The sequence below is a fragment of the Cnephaeus nilssonii genome, assembly GCF_951640355.1.
Source record: "Cnephaeus nilssonii genome assembly, chromosome: 7".
In the NCBI taxonomy this organism is placed as follows: domain Eukaryota; kingdom Metazoa; phylum Chordata; class Mammalia; order Chiroptera; family Vespertilionidae; genus Cnephaeus; species Cnephaeus nilssonii.
Window position 1 is genome coordinate 50,012,032 of NC_137078.1, and position 20,959 is coordinate 50,032,990.

Sequence of the window (20,959 nt, forward strand, 5' to 3'; positions counted from 1 at the left end):
TGTAGTTAATTCATAGATGATATAGAGAAATGGAGAAACAAGGCCTTAGGAATAAAAATGCTTGCCTCCATCCTAGGGGAAGAAAAAAAATTATTTTAGTTTGGAGTAGATCAACAATGAAAATAAACCAGAAAGTATTTCTTAATAAGATTTTATATAGTAAATTTTTACTAAATTTCCCACTTGCAATTATTATTTTTGACTAGAAGCCCGTTGCACGAAGTTTCATGCAATAGACTTTCCTTCACCTGGCTGCCAGCACCAGTTTTTCTCTGGCCACCCGTGGATCAGAGCGCCTCCCGCCAGCACAATCTCTGGCCACCTGCCGAGGAGCACCTCCCGAAGGCTGGGGGCGGGACTCAGGGTGGCCGATCGCACTGGCGGGAGGCGCTCCGATCCACGGGTGGCCAGAGGAAAACTGGTGCTGGCAGAAAACTGGTGCCGGCAGCCACGCAATTGGCCACCCCGAGTTCCGCCACCGGCACCTTCCGCCTGCCCCATGGGTCCTCACGAGTCCCTGCCCCCCGCTCCTCTCGCCAGCCCAATCGGCCACCCCAAGTCCCGCCCCCAGCCTTCCACCAGCCCAATCGTGGATGTAGCAGAGTGATGGTTATTTGCATACTTCCCTTTTATTAGGTAGGATAAGACTTGTGGATTGAACATATAAATAAACTATATTTAGGGATGCTAAGGAATGAATGGGATTCAATATCTCCTTGGTTTGATGACCAGCACGTGGTCTCCCTTCGCTACTAACCTAAGAGGTTACCCTAGGTAAAGGGATTAGGAGGCAGCTCCTCTCTTCCAGATTCTCAGGCATATACTCAGGTTATCGAACTTTGGGATACATAGGTAACTCAGGGATCAGTTTAAATGAGTGAAGGAAAGTCACTGAATTATGAGCCCTTTAGACATATTTCTAAACAGCAGAATGCATAGTCATTCTACCACAGAACGCCCTTCCCCAACTCCACCTCAACACTTTTCCTATAGTCCCTATGTAGGTAGGACTTATTTTTAAATTCTCTTCTTTTTCCATCTACCTGCACTGCAGGTTTTTCCATATTCTATTCATGAAATTAGAAGAAATGTTCCAGACATTCTAAGAATATAAAGACTATAGGATTTCTTTCCTGGCCCAATTCCCTTCTGGCAGGACCGCTGTATATGTTAGTATATAGGAATGTGCACTGCACAAGTTCATGGGGTGTCATTCATATTGTCATCAATGGGGAATGTCCCCTCCTGGAGTTGTGCAGAGTTCAACTTACACAGCTGTACAGGCTGCCATTTCTCCTGGCAGCTGCCTTAGACCTAAGGATAAGGACAGCCACTTAACTAATTATGATATTGGAAGCTCCTGCTTAGCCTTCATAGATACATTGCAACTTCTAGTCATGTTACCTTTTTTGTAATTAAAAAATCTTGAAAGATTTTTTTCAATATTTTCAGGATTAAGTCTGTTACCGGTGGATTCTAAGAGTGCTGGTCTAATTTTATGAAAATCACTTAGATTAGTTTTTTAAAAAATAAAGATTTCTCACCCGGCTGGCATGGCTCAGTGGTTGAGCATTGACCTATGAACCAGGCGGTCATGGTTTGATTCCTGCTCAGGGCATATGCCTGGGTTGTGGGCTTGATCTCCAATAGGGGGTGTGCAGGAGGCAGCTGATCAAAGATTCTCTCTCATCATTGATGTTTCTAACTCTCTGTCCTTCTCCTTTCCTCTCTGAAATCAATAAAAATATTAAATAAATAAATAAATATTCTGGACTCTGGATTGAAGATTCTGGCTTGAGAAATACAGGGTAGGACCTGGAAGTCAGTGGTTTAGATTAGAACACAACCCCCTATGCTCCATCTTACCCTGGGTAATTCTGATGCACAGCCCTGTTTAGGAAACACCAGTCTACCTCCTCCCTAGATCCCAAGGCTTCACCACTGGGCTTCAAGCAGCTTCACTGATTTCATACCACGTGCTGTATTTCAGTTTTCCTGGAATCTTTACGTCATTGAATATACATCATGCTGTTAGGTGCATCGATTATGTTACTCATTCCTCTGTCTGCAAGAGGTTTTTTAAATTTTATTTATTTATTTATTTATTTATTATTTCTCTGTTAAGTGAACCTGTCTCTTGTTCTTTACGACCTAAATGATATGGTATCTCCTTGATTGGACTTCTAGTACTCCCTCACCTAGAATCCATTATTCCCACATCTAGGTTCTTATAAGAGTACTAGCGGCCTGGTGCAGGAATTCATGCACCATTGGGGTCCCTCCGCCTGGCCTGTGGGACAGGCTGAAACTGGCTTTCTGACATCCCCTGAGGGGTCCTGGATTGCGAGAGGGCACAGGCCAGGTTGAGGAACCCCAGTGGTGCACGATCAGGGCTGGGGAGGGACATGAGAGGTTGGCCAGCCGGGAAGAGACTGCGGGAGGGCTCCAGGGTATGTCTGGCCCATCTTGCTCAGTCCTGATTGGCTGGACCCCAGCAGCAACCTAACCTACAGGTCGACTATCTGCCCCCTGGTGGTCAGTGCACGTCATAGCAAGCAGTTGAGCGGTCTTAGCATATCATTAGCATATTACACTTTGATTAGCTGAACAGCCAACTGGACAACCAGACACTTAGCATATTAGGCTTTTATTATATAGGATGAATTATAAAAGTGATCCTCAATAGATACTGCCCAAAAAGAATTTTTAAAATCATGTGCTTAACATCATAAATTTGCATCATGTTTACAGCGTTAAGTCTAAATACCAAAAATGTAATCTCTAGCATATTAAAACAGCAACTTTTTCAAATAAGTGTATGCCATCACTTTTTAAAATATATCCAACATAATCTCAACACCTGTCCTAGGTCATGTTCTTCCAGAAGACACCATTGAAAGTGATGGATTAATCAGGAGCTCCCAGGAAAAATGGATCAGCGAGTAGAAATGTAATAGGATTTGGGTGAAGTCCCAGCCTCAGCCCGATGCTGCTCTGAGCTCAGATGCCAAGTGCACGTCCAGGGTCATCCCCTATCTAGTCAATGAAATCATCATGTGCAGCTCTGTGTTTGTCCTTCTTGGCTGTGAGGTGGTGGGTGTCAGGGCAGGGGGATAGCAAACAGACTTCTAGGCACTTCCTTCTGTTTTAGGGTGGAGGCTCCAGAAGCCTAAAGCCAGAGCAGCCAAGCATGCCAGCTGGGAGATGGGAGCAGCACTGAATAAAGGAATCCGTGGCTATGTGGCTGGGTTCGTGTCCTCAACCATAACCTGACATGATATTAGCGGTAATTTAAAAATACATAGACTTCTGATTCTGGGAAGATGGCGTATACATACTTTTTCCTGTTCCTTCCACTAAGTGGCACTAAAAACTCAACATTTTATAAAGAAGATGACTCTAAAAGCTGGAGAGGAAGGAAGTCCAGCTAGAGATCACAGGACCCGAAAAGCAACACAGAGTTCACTGGGTTTTCCTTTTGCCTTGCATATCCCCAACACTGGAAAAGCCGGCAACCAGAAATGCCAATGGGCTCAGAAAAAAAGAAGGAAAAGTCAATAAAAGCCTACTCTCTCTAGCCAAAGAACCAGGAAAGGAACAAAAACTTCCATCAAGTAACAGCTCTACCGAAGAGGCTCAGCAGTTACCTGGACATGAGTCCAGGCAGGGCAGGAGAGCTGGGAGTGTTTCAGAAGTGAAGCCTGTTGGAATGGGTGAGATGGCTTGAACAGAAAGCTGGGAATGCTCACAGCACAGGGTTATTTGCCTGTAGTTGACAATTAAAGCACTTGAGAGCTATAAAAAAAAAAATACATGTGCTAACTGTCCCTGGAGATTCTCAGGTCCTTTCTGTATATTTTCATAATCTACAGATGATTCTGAGGTGCAATTAATGTTAAAAATAAGTTAAATTTTGTTATAATTTTTATTCAAATATTCCTAATGTTCAGGTTCTCTTGAAAGAATATGATAGTTGTTTTGCAGAAGTAGAAATTAAAACTTAAAAGAAGAGATTTATTGATAATCATAATTTTATTTTTGTAATGAATTTCTGTAATTTAAGAGTACTTAATGAGCAAATATTATACACAGCTATTTTAAAAAGGCATCTATGTTTATAAGATGGGTGTCTCTAAAATATAGAGAAAAATTAAATCTTGCTTTTCTGAATGTCTGATACACTCAATAAACTAAAATACTCTTATAAAGAGCAGCTTTGTAATAATTATTAGAAAACATTATTCTACCAAAAACACTGTAGAACCAAATCTCAGTAATCTTCAGGGAAGATAGTAACACTGACTCCAGGATCATCGTCATTTTCAAGTTCTTTATCATTGTCTTCAGTAACACATTTGCCACATGCTTTTTCTCGGTTTCTTTTTTTCTTACGAGAATATGAATTATTTTTCTTGATGATTTTCTCTTTGGGATTTAAGTCAGTAATGCTTTCTTTTTCCAAAGCATGTTGTAAGCAGTTGTAAAACCTATAAAGACATAAGTACTACTGTTACATCAGTGTTTTAAAACTGGACAACTGAAATACATCTAGAACTTAAATTATACAAATTTGACCTCATATTAACCTTAATATAAAACAAATAAAAAATAACATAATTTTTGCTTTTATTATTGTTTAATTAGGGAACGGAATGTGTTTTCTACTAAGAACAGTCATGAAAATTGAGTTGGAATCACTTCTTTTTTTTAAAAAAATATATTTTTATTGATTTCAGAGAGGAAGGGAGAGGGAGAGAGGTGAAACATCAATGATGAAAGAGAAACATTGATCGGTTGCCTCCTGCATGCCCCCTACTGGGGATTGATCCTGCAACCTGGGCATGTGCCCTTGACAGGAATTGAACCTGGGACCCTTAAGTCCACAGGCCAATGCTCTATCCACTGAGCTAAATGAGGTAGGGCTGGAATCACTTGACAATTTCTATTCTACCTCAAGTTCTATTCCAGATACATGTCAAACAAAAAAGGTAAAAAAAATATTTTTCTTTATAAAAAAATCATAAATGTAATAGAAGCTCATTTTAGAGAATTTGGAAATAATGTACAGTTACAAATACAGATAGCCATTCTTAATATTTTTATTCTTTTTAGTTTATTAATGTATTCTGAATTAATATATTTATACATGTACACATATACCTATCGTCTTTTACATAATTGTGGTATTACATATAGTTTTACACTGTTTTTTTTTAAATTTAATGTTTCTTGAAAACATTTTCTATATCAACTAAATGAGCTACAAAAAAATGCTTTTTAATGATAGTATAACATTATGTCAACAACCTTGGTTGTATAATTTATTTTCAAATTTTCCCTAATGTAAACAACAATGTGACAAACATGTTTGAAAATAATATGCTCTGAATTTCTAGCTCTTTCTTGAAGACAGACACCTAGAAATGTAACTACATAGTTAAAGGTATAAACATTTTAAGATTCTTGAAAAATACTATTTTCTAGAATGGATATTTAGTATGCTTCTAATATCAATACCTGAGAGACCACGTCACTCATATACAGAGTATTACCATAAAAATACATGCTTTACTTGAATACGTGATAACAGTATCTCATTATTTATTTTTTTTAATATATTTTTATCGATTTCAGAGAGGAAGAGAGAGGGAGAGAGATAGAAACATCAATGATGAGAGAGAATCATTGATCAGCTGCCTCCTGCACACCCTACACTGGGGATCGAGCCCACAATCCGGGTATGTGCTCTTGACTGGAATCGAACCCAGGACCCATCAGTCTGCAGGCTGACACTGAGCCAAACTGGCTAGGGCTCATTATTTCAATTCTCATTTATTTGTTGGCAACTGAAATTGAATGTTTTGCATTAGCTATTTGAATTATTTTTTTAAATGTGAATTGTTCTTTTCCTTTACTCATTTTTCTACTGGCGTTTTAGTGTTAATTTTGTGATCCGCTGTACTGTTTTCTCCCTGAAAATTGGGCTTTGTTTTTTTTCTGCTCCCACATTAACACCTGACAAGACGCAGGCAATGGCCTTCAGCATATGTGGGAGGCATTGAGGTGGCAGGTGTGCTGCATGTGCTTCACACCAGCTTGTCCTGGGAATGCTGAGGCTGGCTAATTCCAACCTCCCTGGTCCTGATTTCTTCATTTATAAAATTGGACGTTATCCTGTATCTAGAAGCGTTCTCAGAAGTTATAGAGGATACATGTAAGTGCCTGGCACAGAATAAGTTCTCTATAATGACTATAAACTCCATGAGACCAAGGACCCTCCCCCCCAATCTATCTTGTTTCCTGTTATATTCTTAGCATACAATACAATGCTGACACACTTGGCAAAAATATGCCAAATAAGTGAATAACTAACTACTGAGCAAAAAAGGTCACTATTAAAAGATTATTAGTCTAGGTCCCAAATTAGAATGCCTGGGAGGTTGAGAACTCCCTTGTTCTCTCATCGAAAACGAGAAATCCACTGTAGGGATCTTGTCATGCTTATGTGTCCTATTATAATGGGAGACTATGACAGGAAGTTTTTGACATCTACAGAATAGATTGCTATTTGGACCAATTTTCTTCTCTCTTTAATTCAAAGAACAGGCTTAGTTCTACTTGCAAAGGCTCTAAAACTTCCCTAAAAAAAACTAAGATATTCATCTATTCCCAAATACTCCACACGATTCTAATTCATACCTAACATGATTGCTGCACATCCTGTCCATATTTCAAGAACTTAACATACTCACCACTCTACACTTTAATATCTAGCACTAAGCCTGGCATAATAGGTGTTAATAAATATTACTTCAATGAGTAAATCAATCTCAATGGTGATGGTACAATAAAAGGAAAAACTGTACAGTAAGAGGTACAAGCAAAAGGCTTTGAAAAATATTAACTGACGTACAATTCTGTAGACTCTGTTCCATGGTAACCTCTTCATTAAATGCATCCTGTACATCCTTACTGAACTGAAATTTGGCTCTCCCACAAAAACACCATTTGCCCTGCATTCCTCTCAAGTGGAGACTGCTGATTCTTTCACATCCCACCTACCACAGAGTTGAGACAAGGTCAGAATTCAAATGGCTCACCAAAACTTAGCCAGACTAAACTCCTGCATCTGCCCCTTATGTCATCTACCAAAATTCTGTCCAGTCCCTTATGTTTATGAAAACTTCTACACTTGGTTTGATCTCTCTCTAGGTCTGACCATCATCCTGGGTGACTTCAATGACTGGTTTTCGTCTCATCTTCCAAACTGCCTATTTAGAATGGCTTAATATAATGACCCAACAGAATGACTCATTTAATCTAAAACATCAATCCAAGCATGCCACAAAATGGTGAGAATCATCCTTGCTGATCATAAAAGGCTATCCATGATATGCAACTTCATCTTCTATCATTCTCCACCCAACCATGTACGTTACTCAGGTAACCACATTTTTTGTTGTTGTTTTTTATTGATTATATTCTATTCCTAGAAAATTACAGATAAGATTAAATTGCTCTTTTACGAGCACAGAGAATTAACGGCTTGTGTAACATATCTTGTCTATCACACATAAAAAAAAGGAATTAAAGAGGAACAAGTGCCTTACTTTAATCTTCCACTAAGGAACCTAAGAATTCAAAGCTACATCCTTGAGGAACCACAAAACAACTGGTAAATGGAACAAAGACACTTTTGTGCTAAAAGCCAAGAATAAAAACTTCAAATACTTTCTCCTTTTCCTTTTTTAAGGGAACTTTCAAAAAGTCTTTTGGGAAACTATCTTACACATTAAGTCAGAAATTTGTTTTTCAATTGCATGTTCTCCACTCATTCTATGACCCTCTACACAGCATTCTAAAGTTCAATTCTCAAAGTGTAATTTCCTCAGCTCTCACAGGCAACCGAAAGAGCTTGGAGTGTAAAAAGAAATGTATACTCAGGCAACTGTTTCTTTTCTCCCCTCAAAAGAAAATCAAATTGTCCTGTTTTTCTACCTCTGCAGTTAAGATTATCATGCCGTAGGGCAACTTGTACTCAGTTCTCTTCATTAGAGAACTTTTCAGGCCAACGCTGTGAAAATGAATCCTTGTCTTTCAGATCAATTACAGGACCACTTGCAATAAAAAGCTGATATTTCTTTGACTTCTGAAATAGGAAGGAAAAAATAATACAATCTAGGCACAATTTCATACCCTTTTAGGCTTCCATTATTCATAAATAACAAAGAAGGCTATTTTCACATATTATGCATTTAGATTTTAACTAAGCTCTAGCATTTTTATTTAAAAACATGTATGCAGAGGCCTGTCTCAGGTGCTGGAAACAGAGGTAAGGAGCTCAGGGTCTAACGGGAGCTGCAGAGCTGTCAGGACACGTTCAACACCCCAGGAGAAAGATAAATCAAAGTGGGAGCACACTGGGGGCACTTTGCTCCAAGTGAGATCATGAAAAGCTCTTTGGGAAAAACCCAATGCCTGGTCCGAGTTGCAAGGGCGTATGCAAAGCTGGCTAGGTGACAGGAGTGGAATTATGGGAGGAAAATAGGAGGGGAGGGGATATTGAGGGAAAATTATCAGAATAGAAAATATAAATTTTTTCACTTTACATTATTTACCTTTTTGATCTTAAGTATACAGGGAAATGTACAAGTTGTTTATTTACCTGCTTTAGTTCCACTTTTAAAAATAAGACTAGTGCCCTAGCTGGTTTGGCTCAGTGGACAGAGCGATGGCCTGAGGTACCAGGTTCGATTCCGGTCAAGGGCACATGCCTGGGTTGCGGGCTCGATCCCCAGTGTGGGGTGTGCAGGAGGCAGCCGATCAATGATTCTGTCTCATCATTGATGTTTTTTTCTCTCTCTCCCTTTCCATTCCTCTCTGAAATAAAATTTTTTTAAAAATTAAAAAAAAAAAAAAGACTAGCAACTCTGAGGAGTCTAAGACATCTGCTATTCTGACTCCTCTTCTGCCATTTCTAATCTGTTTTGGTTGGTATTCTGCAGTATCATGCCCATTCAGTCCTGTTCCTTTTACCTGGACCATGTAGCCAGAGCCTGCTCACCCCATGTCCCAGCCACTTTTCATGTGTTCCAGAATGATCATCCTAAGGCTTTGAAGCCTTAAAAGTAGAACACGGATGGAAAAAGTCACTTAACTAAATTGAGCAAACATTTATTAACCATTATTCTTATGAATCTGTCCTTGCTTTTGGGGAACTCTATATATGTTAACTTTTAAATTCCTTTATTGATTATAATTAATTCTATAAATACTTATTGAGTTTCTACCATGAGCCAGGCACTATGTAAGGTTTTAGGATAAGATATAGAGAGATATTTTGTGCGTGTGCATGTGTGTGCATGCGTGTGCAATTGGTTGTGGGAGAGAAGTCAGTCCTATCTAATGTAGTGGAAAAAGAAGACATACATGTAATTAAATAATTGCAAGTCGATATGATTCATATTTCTGTTTTCCACTGAGGCATAAACTGTAATGATACTGGTAAATGAAAATATTAATCTGAACCAAAGAAATCGCTTTGGGGTTGAGACTAGGCTAAGAAAGGTATTAAGGAAAGACTGATAGGATATTTTAGTTACATATCTTCAAAAGATTATTGGGCATATGGGCCTATGACTTGGGGAAGATTTGGAAGACCCATCAGTATACGGGGAAGTAGCTGAAGCTATGGGCCAAGGGAGAGAAGCCTAGAGTACAACAATATTTTACCAATAGGGAGAATAGTAAGAAAAATCCAGAAGGAAGCAAAGAAGGAAGGGACTCAGAAAAGAAAGAATATAACAGAAATTCTTATCAACTGGTATATGAAAAAAAGCTCAATATCACTAGTCACCAGAAAAATACAAATCAAAACCAAAATGAGATATCAACTCACCCGTCAGAATGGTCATTATTAAACACAAACACACACACACAAAACAACACACACATAAAAAAGACAACATTGTTGGTAAGGATGTTGAGAAAAGGGAAACCTTGCTCATTGCTGGTGGGAATATAAAATGGTACAGTTCCTGTGGGAAACAGTATGGTGGTTCTTAAACAAAAATTAAATGTAAAATTACCATTTGATCCAGAATTCCACTTCTGGGTATATACCAAAAGATTCAAGAACAGGGACTCAAACAGATATTTATACACCCATGTTCATAGCAGTATTATTCACAATAGTGAATAGGAAAAAGAAAAATCTAAATGTCCATAGACAGATGAATCAATAAACAAAATATGGTATATAAATACAATGGAGTATTATTCAGCCTTAAAAAGAAACGCAATTCTGACATATGCTACAACATGGATGAACCTTGAAGACATTTTGCTAAGTGAAATAAGTCAGACACAAAAGGAAAAAAATGTTTAATTCCACCTATATGAAGTATTTAAAAATCAGAGAGTAAAAATAGAATAGTGATTAATAGGGGCTGGGAGCTTGGAGAATGGGGAATTATTGTTTAACTAGAGGCCTGGTGCATGGATTGGTGCACCGGTGGGGTCCCTTGGCCTGGCCTACGGGGATTGGGTCAGCCGACACCGACTCTCTGACATCCCCCGAGGGGTCCCGGATTGTGAGAGGGCGCAGGCCAGGCCGAGGGACCCCAGCGGTACACAATTGGAGCCGGGGAGGGACCACGGGAGGGCTCCAGGGCGTGTCTGGCCCATCTCGCCCAGGCCCTATCCAGTGGACCCCAGCAGCAAGCAAGCTAACCTACTGGTCAGAGCATCTTCCCCCTGGTGGTCAGTGCGCATCATAGTGACTGGTTGAATGAACGGTTGGACACTTAGCATATTAGGCTTTTATTATATAGGATAGGTACAGAGTTTCAATTTGGGATGATGTAAAGGTTTTGGAGATAGATAGTGGTGATAGGTGGTTACATAACAATGGCACTGAACTATATACTTAAAATGGTTAATATGGTAAATTTTGTTATGTATATTTAACCACAAAACGTTAAAAATAATAAACAACACCCAACCACTGAAATAGACTCATTTACTTTTCTCTCCAATTTACTTCATTTTTATCAACCACATTATATGCTAATATATTGAGCCTTTTTATTCTATACTTTATTTAACATTTATTTTTCTTATTACATAGCTGGTAAAAAGAACATGGCTATTTTCACTATACTTATAGCCAAATGGTGGTTTCATCTGACTCACGTCAGTCCTATCTCTTATAAACTGAATCAAAGACAGTCTTCCTCTGGTAATTGGTAAGTAGATCTTCAAACTTTACATTTTTCACCTAGAAATCATTATGTACAAAATTATCTTACTTTTCCCAATAAAAGGGGCTTGGAAATTAGTCTTCACAAACAAGACCTTTTATCTATTAAAAATATTTTAGCCTTTGGCTTTGATTTTTCACATTGGCAGAAAATTTCTTATTGATGAAATATTACTTGTTTGGATCTTGACTTTTAAAAATTCTCTTATTATAGCTATTTTAATTGTGAAACTTTAGTCCTATGACAAACCAATTTTAGAACTCGATGTCTGATTGCAGAACTCATCACCTAAAGTATTTATTTTTTTCTCTTTTCAACATCAGAAGAGTAACTTTTTCTCTGCATTTGGTTGAAAGTACAGCTGTTCCCAAAGGAGCTTCCTAATTTGTACAGCCTTTCTGAATTCACATGTAATCTTCTAATCAGTGTCTTAAGACACTTTTTACCCTTCTTTAATTTTTCACTGATTTTACGTGATGAGCATGGCTCTCTTGATAGCAGCATGCACACTATAATCTCAAAACATATCTTTGAGTCAATGGATTTAAAGCATAATTTGATTTTATAGCTGGTGAACATGGCTCAATTAACTTCACCAGGTGTATAGTTACTTGATCTTGGGTTATATTTATAATCTTGTTGAAATTCAAGTAAGGAAACAGAAAAACTGATTTTCTACTTCCTATGCTTTAGCAACAACTTCACCAGAATGGATAGAATGGATGTGGTAAGTTTTTGGAATGGTGCCAGTAAGTACCTACGTAGAGTTCAAACACTACAGTCTGGTGGGATGACTGGGTGATCTTCAGTTGCTTATTTGAAATTATTACTTTATTTAGAATGTTTGTTCAAAGCATTTTGTGGCCAGGTAACCTCTAGCCTTTTTTTAGCCACAGTTCTTCTAGAAAATTAAGCTTAATGCTTTAAGACATCCACTGTATATAATAATTAATCTCTCTCCAATGTATCAAGAATGGGACAAGTACCGTTATTGGGAGAACTGAGAAATAGTCCCTTGAATAATTTTGTGAATCCTGTTGTTCAAATAAGGAACCCTGGTTGAGAAAGCCTGGATGGTGATACTGATGTGATTATTGGTTTACTCTCTTTATGTGTCACTGAATAAAAAGGGCTATTGGATCCTGAGAATCCATGACACGACAGAGCCAGGACTAATCATTACTGTATATGAATTCAATAGTATATTGAATATATACTAAAATTGTTCTTTAAGGTATTTCCCCCTAGTTAGAAATAAGAAAAACAAAGCCAAGGGAGCTGAGTAAGCTGTGGTAGAATCTGGATCTGAACTCAGTTCTAGCTCCAGAGAAAAGATCTACCTCTTTCCACCATGAGACTGCTGCCATCAGCACTTGCGGCCTTAGCTGCTTCAAAAAAAAATTCTAGGTATTAAAAAAAAATTTTAAGCAGGCAAATTAAGCAATAGGATTGCTTTGTATTTTATAGACAGGATTCTGACAGTGATACAGAGAATCACTTAGAAGCATTCTACAATGAGACAAGCGAATATTGCAATGGTCTTGAATGAAGGAAGTGGCAGATGGGGAGAGATAATGATTCAAAAGTTACTTGGGTAGAGATTGACTGATTAAGAGGTAGCCACGGGGGTGGAGAGAAGGAAAAAAGGAAATTATAAATGGTATCAAATCGGCCAACACCACTTGAGTAACTCAGAGATGCACATCTTGTTGATGGTAGGTCAGTAGCATTATCCTATACTAGGGGCCCAGTGCATGAAATCATGCACCTTGTGGGCCGCGAGGCTGAGGTGGGCACAGGGGCGGGTCTTGGCCCATCCTCCGTGCCCCCGCCTGGCCCCTCCTGCCGTGGCCCCCAGTCCCGTCTGCTGGCAGCCCCACTCCCACTCGCTGATGGCGCTGGCACCAGCAGCGGGTGCGAGCGGCGGCTGCCGGCTCCGATCGCCCCTCAGTAGCAGGGGGAGGTGGAGAATCCCTTAGGAGTGATCAGGGCTGGCAGCCATCACTTGCAACCACTGACGGCGCCGAGGCAGCTGTCACTCACACACACTGACGGCGCCGAGTGATCAGGACCAGTGCCAGGCACCAGCTGCTGGTGAGAGTGGGGCTGGTGCCGGCAGTGGGTGCGAGTGGTGCTGTCGTTGGCAGCAGGTGTGAGAGGTGGTTGCTGGCCCTGATCGCCCCTCAGGAGCAGGGGGAGGTAGAGAAGCCCTGAGGGGCAATCGGGGCAGGCAGCCACCCACTGATGGCGCCAAGTGATCAGGGCCGGCATTGGGCGCTGGCAGCGGGTGCGAGCGGCAGCTCCGGTGCTGGCAATGGGCATAAGTGGGGCCGGCGCAGGCAGCAGGTGCAAACGCCAGGTGGGACTGCGGTGCGCGGGAGCAAAGAATTTTCAGTAACCACCAAAGGCTCGCCCAGATGACAGCAACCGGCACCCCGCCTTGGTCTGGCACCCCACTCACCTGCTCTACCATCACGCCGTGGCTGACACCCGCCATGTTCCACGCTCTGCTGCTTGCTGCCAATGCCCGCCATGGTCCACGTGCTCCCTGGTGGTCAGCACGTCATAGCGACTGGTTGTTCGGTTGTTCTGCCATTCAGTCTATTTGCATAGTAGGGTTTTGTATATATAGATAATAAAAGGCTAATTTGCAAATTGATTGACCTGCGGAACAACCAGTCGCTATGACGCCCACTGACCACCAAGGGGCAGACACTCAATGCCAGAGCTGCCCCCTGGTGGTCAGTGTGCTCCCACAGGGGGAGAGTTGCCCAGTCAGAAGCGGGCCTAAGCCATCAGTCAGACATTCCCTGAGGGCTCCCGGACTGTGAGAGGGCACAGGCTGGGCTGAGGGACCACCACCCCCAGTACATGAATTTCATGTACCAGGCCTCTAGTCCTTATATAAGAAAGGCAATATAATAGTCACTTCTGTATATAAAAAACTATCTATTCTTAGAAAAAAGTTGAAAAAAGAAAGCACTGCAAAAATTTTATTCATCCTGAGTGAAATTTAAGAACAGGGGAAGTATAAAGATGTGTGAACTCTAATAGCCATAATCCTTACTACTAGGACAATTATAGCAAAGCTAGATCTAATCCATGATAAGAGATGGGTAGTAAACTCACCAGAGGTATAAAATATTTATCAGGCTAAAAATTAACCAGTCTATAATCTCCCAAAAAGGAGATTTTGGGTTAGGTCATCTCCAGGGGATCCCACCAAGGGGTAGGGTGCACCTCTTCCGTGGTTGCCTTTAACTTGATCAGTTATGGACCCCATGGCTACTGGGCTTTCCTACCTGAGTGATTATGTTTCGCTCCTTTATGCCCTTTGTTGGCAGTCAGTCGTCCCATTCTCCTCCATGTAGCTTATGCTTCCGATTAGTACCCATTACAGTCTGGCCTACTTTCATCTATTACTTTAATAATCTTTTTATTATTCATGATAAGGCTATAAATAGAAAAGCAGTTGGGAGTCTAAACTGAAGACAGTGTATATTAATATTTTCAAAGATGATCTACGCATAGAAAAATAACATGAAAATATCTAATTAATGTACCTTTCAATTCTCTTCTTGTTTTCCTCCATTTTTTGATTTGCTGTCTCTAATAGGAAGTCAATATATTCCTCTGTCACCATCAGTTTTCCCTTATGGCTTAATGGAACTTCTAAGCCATGTGTGCTCCGGACAGCCTACAAGGAACAAGCAATTCAGACATGATGACTCATGTGCTAGAGATACTGAAGATAGCTAAAGAAAATTCCAAGTTAGGGTTGTGTTTAAACATAGTTTAGCTCCATTACAGCATTTAGGTTTGTGCTTTGATATAAGTTAGCTAATCACAGTTGGATCACAGGAGATTAAATAGATTTTCCCTTCATGTAAAGTCATTTCTAAAGAAAGTCATTCTATACATTGTTTTTCAGAGAAGCAGATGCTATCAAAGAATCCAATAACTTTAACAGTTTCAATTTCACTAAAGCTTAGAAAGCTTTAATAGACTATTTAAAGAAAAGAAATAAATGAAATCTCAACAGAAGCTTCAAGGGAAAATCAAAATGGACTGGATTTGAAAGAGCCTCTTAGTGCTGCCTGAGCAGAGTGTGGTTACAAGAATAAGCCATGCCCGTTCTATCTCACAAAGTGGCTGCTTTCTCGATGCTTTAGGGCCAACCTTAGTAATCCTGTTGATGAAATAGTTAGCATGGTACAGGCAAATCCAAACACTGGATACAGATTAAGAACAACAACCAAAACTATCATGAGGAATAAAAATTAATTCAATAAAACTTTACTGAGCATTTGCAATGTAGGCCCTATGTAAGATGTGCAGATACAGGATGAATATAACATGGTTCTTTTAAGAGCTTACACTTTAGAATAGGACATAAACAAGTGAACAAAAAATTGTAACACGATATAGGTGCTATGACAGGAGAAACACAAACATGTCCGCCCACGTGCACTTGAGCACACACACGAACAAACCATTAAAGAAATGTGGAAGAGATAGAACTAAATGAGACAGGCCTCCGTTTCATGGGAAGGTGGCATTTGAGTTGGGATTTTAAAGGTAAGTTCAATTTTACCACATGTAAAATGGGGGAGGAACAACTTATCTGCAGTTATGGAGACTTGACAGAGCATGATACATTTTTTATTTGGCTGGAATGTAAGTATGCTAGCAGAAGAGTAAAAACAAGGCAGATGGAAAGTAGTTTGGGTAAGGCCTTGAATATCAGGGAAAATATTTGGAGACCCTCATTTTTTCAAAAGGGAGGATTCTGAAATTACTGGTTGGAAAGACTAAAGAAGATGGACAGCAGGAAGACCAGTCAGGAGCCCACTGTAAAGACAGGTGAGGAACACTGAGGGCTTAAGTAGGGGCAATGACAGAGGGCTTGGAGAGGTGGACTCAGGTGTGAGAAATAAGAGGCAGATATGACAAGACTTGTAACTAATTGAATATGAAAGACAAAGGAGAGGAAGGTAGAAGAATGGCTGTTCTTGCTAGGTCACCAGATGAAGCAGGGAATGAGATGGGGACACAAACCAGTACTATGGACTTTGCTTTTCTAGTTAGTCATGCTATAGAGGGGTCTTCTTTTTTCCCTAAATTTAATATAGATAGATAGATGATAGATAGATAGATAGATAGATAGATAGATAGATAGATAGATATAGATATAGAGATAGAGATATAGATAGATATTGATATTTAGAAAGAGAGGAAGAGAAAGGGAGAAAGAAATATTGATGTGAGCATGCACATGGATTGCCTGCTCCCCCCTCCCCCGCCACCGGGGACCAAACTCACAACATGATAGAAAATAGGAAAGTCTAGGCAGCTAGAATGGAGGACAATCTGAAACCAGTTCAACAGCAAATAATACATGTCCTGCCAAACAATAAATACAATCAGTAAATACTACAGCAGATCAGAATAAGGAAAAATCACCAGGGGCTAGCTTGGCCAGGAAAAGATTAAGAAAAGATGTGGAGCTTAGAAGGCGCCTTAAAGATTATCCAGTCCATGGATCAGCAAACTTTTTCTGAGAAAGGACAGATAGTAAACATTTACAACTTTGTGGACCATATAGTATCTGGCATAACTACTCAATTTTACCACTGTAACACAAAAGCAATCTTAGACAGTAATTAATCAAATTGGTGTAGTGGGATCTGACACCCCTATGGGCTGGACTTGGCCCTAAGGCAGTAGTTTGCTGGACCCCTGGTATGGCTGAGAAAATTCAGGCCCCAAGGGAGCTTACCCAAGTTCATATAGCACAGCCAGGGGCCAGCCAGTATTAGTGCAGAGGACTTTAGATCCCCTGTCTGTGATTCTTTCCATGATATCATGGTGCTTATTAAACTGGGGCTATTTAAGACGAGGAGGGCAAGAGAATCAGGTTAAAAGTGGAGGAGTATACAGTACTATGAAGTAAGACCGCAAATGTACATCTAATATCGACTTTGCCCTGTAGGAATAATTAAGTCACTGAAGGTTTCTGACCAAGGGAATGGCAAGAAGATCTGAGTCAGGAGATACTAAAGGCAGGCATCTAAGTAGAAGTCTAAGTTATTTCAATAACCTGGATCACTTCATGCTCAAAGAATTGCTTTTTGCCAAAAGGTATCTTACCAACATAGTCTTTCCTCTCTTTCCCACTGTTATGCCAGAGTTCCTGAAACCAGAATCTATCGCCACTGAATGCTGTAAGACAATAAATTTATTAGATTCTGATAACCTGACTAATCAAATTGTTAAACTCTACAAACTGCAGAAACATATATAACCCCAAACGTATAATTAAAAACTTGATTAAACTACTGCATTAAATTTTGGTAGGAGTTGCAAGGCTTAAGATTAAATCTACCCACATACCAATAAATTCAAGTATAATTACAAAATTTTACCAGAATCTGTGCATCCTGCAACTCTCGACACTGCACATGAAGAATAAGAGGTTCAAATTTCAAAATGGCATCACCATTCGCTTTTTTCAGAGCTACAATCTAAATAAATAAAAAAATGTTAGTACCAGACACAAATATATGATCCTCTTCTTTTGAACCCGGGGACTTTAGATTCCTTCAGCATCCTGTTCCCGAAATAACTTTTCACTCTGCTTTTCTGGTCCTTTCTCCAAAAACTTATTAATCTGCTTATTCTTTTAAAAGACTTGATTTCTAATTCTCCCATATACTTCCTGTGTCATTCTTTCCAACCATGTTTTACAGAAGTAAACTATTACTGTATTTAATCCATAACAGATTTTTTCATTAAGGAACATGGTATGTAAAGACTGTAGTAGAAGGTCTGTTTAAATACTTGTTAGACAGAAGTTGGACTGTTATGTCTGAGCTAGAATTTATATAAGGCAATTATTATTTCTGTTTGCCTAATATTCCTGCGCACCATCCTCCCTCTTTCACACGGGACTGTTAATAATGGCCCTGTCACTCATCACTCCCACTATCATAATATCAGAGATACCAAGTGCCTAGGTCTGATCAAGAATAGCATTCCATTCTATTGGCAAAAATAACTGATCTCGGGGGATGGCTCGGAGTCCTTTGGGAATGGTACATGAATCTTCTGAAGTCTTTCTCTGCTGGGGTTGCTAGTAGCTAACTTTCCTGACACAAAGATAATGTGTAGCAGAAGAGAATAAGGACAAATATGCACAAAGAATTAGTACCCAAGGAAGGAGATGGAGGTTGAATGAGTACCCATAAGACAACATTTGAGCACCTGAACCAGTAATGTACGTGCTTGATTAATACAAACTTATATGAACTCATCTAAACATTTCAATTTAGGCAACTAAATAATCCAGCATGATACAAAGATTTTCAAGAAGCAATTCAGGTAACGTATAATTTATTTATATCAGTATAATGGTAATTTATATATATAAAAGCCTAAGCGACTGAATGACAGGTCACTATAACGCATACTGACCACCAGGGGACAGATGCTCAACGCACAGGATCGGGCTCCCTCCTGTCTGGATCGGGCCTGCGGGGACTGGGCAGAAACCAGCTATCCAACATCCCCCGAGGGGTCCTGGATTGCAAGAGGGCACAGGCCAGGCCAAGGGACCCCACCGGTGCACAAATCCATGCACCGGGCCTCTAATACATACATAATGCTAATGACTTATTCCTGGCACCCTTCCACCCTTTTCGTTCCATGATTTGTACCAGGTTACTGAGTCATAAAATAGCTGAAATGAAATTCAACCTTTGGATCCAATATTTGTCAGATGTCCATGAACTCTCTGCTATCTCCAAGAGGATTTATTGTGTTGAGCGGCCGTAGTAATGCTTGGATACATATTTTTACTTTTATCTCCCACAACTCAGAAAAGCCATCATAATGAATTCTCTTTAGGCTTTATGAATAATATTCAGTCATTATAATTATGCACAAAAATCACCTTGAATTTTCTATTTTTCATCTGTATTTAAAGTGACTGCGAACTAAAAAGTGTGATTTCTTTAAATTTACATCTAAACACTTACCACATCATCTTTTACACAAGGCTTGTGTGTAACTAGGAGCCAGCAACAGTTTTGTTTCTGAACCTCAAAGCCATTTATATTCTAAAATGAAAAATAACATAACTTAATGTGATCATACATTTACAAAAATAGTAAGTACAGTGAATACATAACATATTGTAGGCTTTCTTAAATTAATAATCCCAAGCGGTGATTTTTAAATTAATTATCCCATTTTCTCTACACCAGCGATTTTCAACCTTTTTCATCTCATGGCACACATAAACTACTAAAATCTGCAGCACACACAGAAAAAAATTGTATTTTTTACCAATCTGAAAGAACAACAACCAGGTGTAATTTTGATTCATTCACACCGAAGGCTATTGTTGTGTTGGCTGTTGTCACTTTTGTATTTAGCAACCTAAGGCCGTGGTCGGCAAACTGCGGCTCGCGGCTCTTTGGCCCCTTGAGTGTGGCTCTTCCACAAAATACCACGGCCTGGGCGAGTCTATTTTGAAGAAGTGGCGTTAGAAGAAGTTTAAAAAATCTGGCTCTCAAAAGAAATTTTCAGTCGTTGTCCTGTGGATATTTGGCTCTGCTGACTAATGAGTTTGCCAACCACTGACCTAGGGGAAAAGAGGTCAGTACCCCTGACTAGTCAGGCCTTGCATGTTTTAAAAATTATTGCAGCACACCGGTGTGCCTGTGGCTGAAAATCGCTGCTCTGCACAAAATCCCTACGGAGCCGATGCTCTTTATTATCCTCCCTTCATGACACAGGGAAGGGTGAGCTTAGATAACTGTCCTAAAGTCACACAGCCAGTAATCCCCAGAACCGGGTTAGAAGCTACCCGGTATCGAGGCCAAGCGTGAGGGCTTCACCCCCATCTCACACTAGGCATCCTGCTTCCTCGGAGCTGTGATGACGGAGCGGCCGCTAGGGGGCAGTGAACCCCGGAAGCCTGGCCACCTCCCTCAGGTCCGTAGGCCTCGGTGTAGCCGCCAGCGGGGCCCGGCTGGAGTCTTGACGCTCCCTTAGATTTCAGCAAGCCACACACTCCGCAGCCCTTGCACCTCCAGCTCACTCCCGGGCCAGCAGCTTCGGCGTCATTTGGGGGTTTGTTAGCATGGCAGACTATCAGGCCCCGCGCTACACCTACACAGTCAGACTGTGGGCTCTCAAAAGATCTCCAGGTGACTCACAGGCACATCCACGTCTTAAAAGCCCTGGTCTAACTCAGCCTCTAAATTTCATCGATAAAGAAACCGAGACCACCCACCAGGACACACGCAAACAGGCTGCACGGGGGCGTCGCGCGGGGTGGGCACAGGGCTCCTGGCGTTCCCACTGCCACCGGGAGGGCACCCAGCAGGCTCACCCCATCGAGGAGGAGGATGCGCCCAGCGCAGGAGCTGGTGGTGAAAAACTGTTCCCGCCCATTCAGGAGCTGCACAAGCTCGGCCACGTCCTCGTCCACACTGCCCTTCCGGCTGAGGTCCGCTTTGCTCAGACACTGCGCCTTCCATCTCCTGAACTCCGCGCTGCGATCCATGCGGGGAGGGATTTGGGGCGTGCGCTTCCCCGGCGGTCCCCGCTTTCCCTGGGGGCAGCCATATTGAAGCGATGGGTGCCGGGAAGGGCCAAACTTCCTCGGCGTCGCGCAGTGGGGAGGCCGTCTC

The 20,959-nt window shown here is 40.7% G+C and overlaps 1 protein-coding gene across 4 annotated transcripts; it reads right to left on the reverse strand.

Annotated features, from left to right (window-relative positions):
* Positions 1-3,594: 3,594 nt before the first annotated feature.
* Positions 3,595-20,898, reverse strand: TYW3 (tRNA-yW synthesizing protein 3 homolog). Of its 4 annotated transcripts, none has more exons than XM_079776624.1 (6): positions 20,659-20,898; positions 19,298-19,378; positions 17,687-17,785; positions 17,412-17,483; positions 14,825-14,958; positions 3,595-4,487 (listed from the first exon to the last, which is right to left on the reverse strand). In XM_079776624.1, exons 1-6 carry the CDS (start codon positions 20,830-20,832, stop codon positions 4,271-4,273), a joined length of 777 nt encoding a protein of 258 aa, XP_079632750.1. In that variant the 5' UTR covers positions 20,833-20,898; the 3' UTR covers positions 3,595-4,270. The 4 variants fall into 4 exon arrangements, with proteins under 4 accessions (XP_079632750.1, XP_079632748.1, XP_079632749.1 ...); XM_079776622.1 differs by having other exon boundaries at positions 20,560-20,898; XM_079776623.1 differs by lacking the exon at positions 17,412-17,483 and having other exon boundaries at positions 20,560-20,898.
* Between the last annotated feature and the right edge of the window lie 61 nt (positions 20,899-20,959).

Bases quoted from the DNA above. Each gene is read 5' to 3' on its own strand.
- TYW3 (XM_079776622.1), bottom strand. From the start codon at position 20,832: ATGGATCGCAGCGCGGAGTTCAGGAGATGGAAGGCGCAGTGTCTGAGC. The intron at 19,379-20,559 runs GTGGGTGGTCTC...TTTTCATTTTAG, and splicing joins GCCTGTTTGCGTGTGTCCTG to AATATAAATGGCTTTGAGGT. The intron at 14,959-17,411 runs GTAAGATACCTT...TGTTCCTTGTAG, and splicing joins AGAGAGGAAAGACTATGTTG to GCTGTCCGGAGCACACATGG.